Source organism: Phytophthora cinnamomi (genome assembly GCF_018691715.1).
Source record: "Phytophthora cinnamomi strain GKB4 chromosome Unknown Contig24, whole genome shotgun sequence".
Lineage (NCBI taxonomy): Eukaryota > Oomycota > Peronosporomycetes > Peronosporales > Peronosporaceae > Phytophthora > Phytophthora cinnamomi.
In genome coordinates, this window is record NW_027150957.1 from 789224 (window position 1) to 795522 (window position 6299).

The 6299-nt window shown below is 49.3% G+C and overlaps 1 protein-coding gene across 1 annotated transcript; it reads right to left on the reverse strand.

Annotated features, from left to right (window-relative positions):
* Window positions 1–3899: 3899 nt before the first annotated feature.
* IUM83_15311 (putative thioredoxin) lies at window positions 3900–5975 on the reverse strand (the record flags this gene model as incomplete). Its single annotated transcript, XM_067940115.1, has 3 exons — window positions 3900–4053; window positions 5834–5898; window positions 5964–5975. The coding sequence occupies 3 exons, from the start codon at window positions 5973–5975 to the stop codon at window positions 3900–3902; spliced, it is 231 nt and encodes a 76-aa protein (XP_067794498.1).
* Window positions 5976–6299: the final 324 nt, after the last annotated feature.

Genomic DNA, 6299 nt, shown 5'->3' on the forward strand with positions numbered 1-6299 from the left:
GCTGTGCGTTCTTCTTTGTCGTCGACATCCACGGCAGCCCCGCCTTGCTCAGCGAGGCACTGTACCACATCCAAGTGGCCATTTGTAGCAGCCAGGATGAGCGCCGTAGTGTTCGGATAGTCCACTTCTTTGGCGTCGACGCATACCTCGTACTGGTTGATGAGATACCGCACCACCTCCAGGCGACCCATTCGGGCAGACTCCCTCAGCGCTTCTTCCTTGTCGAGACTCGGTCCCCCTCGACGAGCTGCTGAAGCTTTGCGAGGTCGCCCTCTCGCAGCAGCGATAACCTCCTCACTGGCCTGGGGACGACGCTCCCTTCGAGCGTTAATGGTCCCCGTCATCATCATGGCGGCCATCATCTCTACCATTTCTTCTTCCCCCAATTCCTCCTCTTCCTTCTCGTCCTGGCGCATCTTGTCCATGAGGCAAATCGAAAACTGACTGAAAGCGGGCCACTGGCCTCGAACCACCGCCTTACCCACGCCGCTGATTCACGACAGGGACCTTCTTCTCGATGCGCTTCCTTGACCGTCAACTTGACGGATAGGATAAGGTGGTGATCGACCATCCCAGATATGATACTGATTCGATCACCCCAACACCCTCCAACACTTTCAGCCCTCGTCTGCTGCAGACTCGGCAGATCATCAAATTTCGGCATCCGAGAGCACCTTCACACCTCTTTTTAAGTATCTGTGAGTCTCTTGAATAGGGGTTTTGGTCGACAGCAACGGTACAATATCACTCAATTTTCGATGAGTCAGTCAGCAGGGCCGCTGAAACTTGTGACGTAGTGTGCACGACGCCGCCCAGTCGGACTTGACCTCTTCCAGCGTCGAGAATCCATCGACCCTTGCCTCGTCATCCGCCGCTGCTAGCAGCGCCTCATGCTTCTTGGGTATGAACCTGCCTCTTTTCCAGCCACAACGGAACTGATAAACGCGAGTGTCACCTTCTAGACATGGGGCTCCACCAATTGGACCTTGGTCTGTATACATCCGGCTCCCTCTTTGAAGACGTGCTCTCGAACGAAGTGGGGCGTCAGCGCAAGACTTGCGCTGCTAGCTACGGACCAGTGCTGTCTGCTTTTGCAACGAAGTTTATGAACTTCGAGGACCTGAATACCTTTGTATGCGACTTGCGCATTGGGAGTGTTCTTTTGTCCGTGATGTAGACAACCACAGCCAAGATAGTGCACTCACCCCGGTACTGTGTGGCGCGAACAAACACAGGAATGGATGAATGTTCGATGCCCGCTTCCACATCTTTTTTTATTTGGACTAGTATCGTAATGGGGGCTCTTCATTGCCGCTCCATATCAACGCCGTATTGTTTGCGCTGAATCATCTTCATGGACACATGACAATTCCCTGCACTAATCAGAACCCACGCCAGAGGCTAGTCCTTTGTCTTCATTGACAATGAAGTATCGTTCGCACAGTTTGTTCAGAGCCTGATCCAGCACACAACACTGTATCGTCGTTTCAACAAGCGAGATGAGGCTACCCTTTCTATCGCATAGCTTTGCTGCGGCCACATTGGCGTCGTCAACCAGTGAACAGAACTCACCACGGCACTCGGCACTCCGATGTTCGTATACTTGTCCCAGTCTTTCTAACAGTGAATCGTACTGCCCGAGTACTTCGTCACGTTGATTTTGATCTGATGCAGCAGTAGTCGTACCGACGCAATCGCCTCAGGGACAGACTTCCACTTCACCGCAATTGGTGGCGAGGTATTGTTTAGGCTATTCGGTTTGTTGTGTCCATAGCAATTGGTCATTATCTCCAGCTCGCCAACCACCGTCGAGATCTTCATACGTTTTTCAGGATTCAACGTACACATACGCTGAACCAGCTCCCACTAACGGTCCCCACAAATTGCTGGTCGAGAAGGCATCGTACCACGTGTGGCATAGTATTTAACTACACTTCTGTCAGTAACACGCCACGGCAGGCAAAATGGCGCGTTGTTGCCAGACTTGACTGCCCCACGACTCGTAGAGCTTCGATAATGCACATACCCAGAGAGTACATCCGCCGCAATTGTTGGTCGTTTGTTGCTATCAAGTATGAATGAATACGACTGGGAAATATCTAACGTAGAGGCGATGCTTCCTCTATGTGATGGAGCTAAGGCCACTCGATTCACCACCACATCCGAGTTGAGCCACTTGGCTCGGTTCACGCTGCCAAATCCACCCTCACTTAAACAATACCATTCGTGAACGATTAACTCGTACCAGGGAATGAACCAGGCGGGTGCAAACATGGAGAAATCGTTACACTCGAGTTTAGTGGCGTATGCCTTCTTCATTAGACGAAGTTGATGAGGTCTATACTTACCGAGAGGGGGTTTCCATCTCTGCTTTTAACATCCGCAAGAATACTGCCCGCTCTTCCGTTGAATTCAAATCATTTAGCAAAAAGAAAAATGTCCGACACTCCCGACACGAAGCGCTGGATCTGCTCGCTGATCTGTTGTTGCCATCCCGCCTCTGTCTTAGCGAAACAATCAACGGATTCTCCCAATGATGCTCGAAGCGATTTAATGCGCCATTGAAACGCATACATACTGGAGGTAGTGACACGACTTGAAGACAATCGCATCATCTGGGCTTGTTCGGGCGACATCTTAACCGTCTGGTAAAACTCGGTGAGTAGCGTGTCAAATCGCGCGAACAGTGTCGGGTGGTGGATTGCCTTTGCAGGCGTTCGTGAACGATCTTGAGCTCGCCAAATGCTCGGCGATACTCTACATTGCCACACTTCTCCATATTTGTCTCGAGTTTTACCCATGCTTCTGTCAGCTTTCCACATTCGTAATCGCCAAAGGAAGTCGCAGGCTCGAGCTCAGGCTGGGATGCTGTTGCGCTCTCTTTGCTACCAAACGCTCTAGTTCATGGACTATAGATGGTAGACAGGCACGTTTGTGGGGGTCTTGGCTGCACATTGCGGAAAGGAAGGCGATGTCGTAGTTCAAGTCGGTGTCGGGATCTGAGCGCGAATCTTCACCATACTCAACTTCGTTTTCTGGGGCCCAGCACAACTTCATGGCACGCGTCTCCTTGTAGTCTTCGTCGTCTCCGACATCTACAAGCCACGGTGAATCCGCTTCCCCAGCTTCCATGATACACATCGCCAACGAATACACATCCGACTTGTACGATGGCGGCTCTCCTCTCAAAATTTCAGGAGCCTGCCATGCCATCGTTCCTCTAAACACGTCAGAGGAAAATTGGTCGGTCCTGCCACTTAGAGCGAAGTTTGACAACTTCGCCATGCCATCACTACCGATCAAAATGTTACTACAACGAAGATCTCCATGAACAACTCCTCGCTTATGGAGATACTCAAGACCCAACGCTGCCTCATACAGGTACTTCCACAAACGAGGAGATATGGTATCTTCGAAGGAGTCATTCTCTGAAAACAATTTGACGTACTCCCACAGCGATCCCTGGCTGGCATACTCGCATAGAAAGAACTGCAAATGATACATTTTGAGTATATACATTTGGATGCCGCAGTGGCAGCCACAGGTGCACTTCGTCTTCGAATAATGAGCAAGACGCGTCTGGAATGAAGCAGGGATGGCAAAAAAAAGATTTAAATATTTTTATCCGTGGAAAAAAATATAATAAAAATATTTGTTCATTTTTATTCGTGTAAGTACGAAAATAAAACACTTCGGTTTTGTATCGGACACAATCTGACAACCGCGCTCTATTAGGTGGGGCCCTATATTTGCAGACGTGCGACGCGGTCATCTCGCCGTCCTTGCACACGCTAAGGTGGGGAAGCAGTCCGCGTCAATCTCCTTGCAGACGCTCTCCAGTTCCTCGGTGCTCACCTTTAGGAACTTGACGGCCAGGAACTCGTTCTCCGTCAGCTGCGTCACTTTGGGGTCACCATCTGGCAGCCACCGCACCGCGCCGCCGAGAATTGCACGGTGGTCGGCTGATTCTCGCCGATGGCGCCGCTGAAGTCCTCAGGTGTCTTGACCTCGATCGGCATGGTCGGCTCCGCCACCTTTGAAGCTGAAGTAGCCCTGCGGCGACAGCCCACTCGTCAGTATGCGATGAGGCCAGTATTCAGGTAGTTACTGTGTTATACGGTGCTCCAGGCGATCCGTTTCAGCGGGGTTTGATATATAAAATGGTAAAAGTTCTAAAATGAAAATAAAAATATTTTTTGATATTTTTATTTCGAAAAATCCTTCCATATTATTTTTTGCCATCCCTGAATGAAGAGCTTGACGACCGCATCGCATCCAGCCATTTCGTCTGGAAGTCACCCCGATGTTACCGTACTTACTGAAAGTTGTCAGCTCCATCTCAGTCGGGGAATGAAGCAGCCAAGAAGCTGATCGGAAGGCGGAACTGCAGTTTCGATTGTTCTTATTCCTTGGTATGTGGTAAACCGTGGATACCAGAGATGGTGTTAGAATCCGCTTAATGGCATCGTAGCCCCCATTAGCAGCAAGTCTGACAGCGGTCACCCCATTCATAGCCTTGAGATTTACATCAGCATCGCAGTGCTCGACAAGGTAGCGCGATTTCGACGCGACCGCGTTTGGCAGCCATCATGAGTGCTGTATATCCATCGTCATTTTTCAAATTCACGTTTGTGCCATATGAAACGAAGAACCCACAACGTCGATGAAATCTGTATACGCGGCCCTCATCAAAGCTGTGGTTCCACTATTGTCCTTGTCATTCACGCCTGCATCACACTGGACAGCCAGGTACTCAACAACCTCAATGCGGCCCTTTCCAGCGGCCTGCATCAAAGCTGTAGTTCCGTCGTTGGCTTTATATCCCACGTCTGAGCCGCATTGACTGATAAGATATCCTACGAGCCACATGTGGCGGCTGCCATCAACGCAGTGGTCCCATTGTAGTCGTTAGCGTTCATGTCAGCACCGTATTCCTCTGTAAAGTATTGAATGGTATCACAGTGGTCATTCTCAGCAACAACTAACAGGGCTACGTAGCAGTCCTCAACCAACGCTGCTTTGCCGTCCGTGTTCGTGATATCCAAATTTGCCCTACATGTCTCTGCGAGGTACTGGCCATAATTCATGGGCCCAATTTTCAGGTGCCCGTCCCATATAGAAGCATTCGACTTTCCATATACGATAAGTTAGATATAGGGTGAAAATCACACGTTAGATTCCGAAAATGCGGTCAGATTTGCTCAATTCGCAGCCGTTTTGTCGCTATTCAAGCTCAAACACAGAATTACGATCGCTCCAGGAGGCCCGGGAATATCATATGCTAGGGTTATCGCGATTCTAGCATTTTAATAGGCTAATCCTATTTTTCCGTATGCTTTTGCAATAGTCGCGATGAATTCGGTCCGATTTCTATTTAACCTGAGCAGATGCACCCTGACAGATAAAATGTACTTATACAGGTCTTTTATGCGTCTTCATCTTCTTCGTCACTGCTTGAGATATCAAAGCTGCCATTATTTTGAAGCCATTTCTGGATGTCCGCCTTAAGCCATCTCGACGTCGGTGCGGGATACATGATACATGGTTCACATTTACGTACGATTCATCTAGATACACCTCCGGCTGAATAGGATTATTTCTTTGGTCACGATTGCTCATCTTTCGTTGCAAATAGGCCGCTCTGTAGGCTACGTTTCCACTGCTTTCAGCTAAGATGTGGCGCTTTTCTCCTTGCACAAAGGCATAGCCCAATCGACGCAACAGTCTGCGCATCGAACGAGCAGAAATCCCAACATTACACTGGCGCTCCACCTCATCTCTAATAAGCTGAGCTGTTATGGGCTGTCGATCGATATTGCGAGCGTCTACGAACTTCCGAATAACAGGTGCGACTTCATCAATACCAGAGAGTCGACCGCGAGAGCTCTGCGACTTTGACTGTCACATTTATAAATTCATAAATGTTAACCGATAAATTGCAGTTAAAAGAAAATGAGCCGTACCGGGTCAAACATTGCATCGCCCTCCTTGTTGTACGTTGCCCAGACACGTTTTACAGTGCTTATTGAACAGCCCAGACACTCGCGAACACGTTCCCGCGATCGCTGGCCACCAGCGAGCTTTGCATCTCGTAGTTTGTCGAAATAGTTGTAGGCACTCACAATCATCCGCTGCTCATGGACGCTGAGTTCGTAAATCGTTATTTCTGTCGGTAAATCGGAGTAGAGGCTACGGCTAAAAATAGCAAGGTGTTAATATTATTGGGCCCATGAATTATGGCCAGTACAATAACTCCATCATTATTCTTGACGTTCACGTCAGCACCACATTCGCCCGCA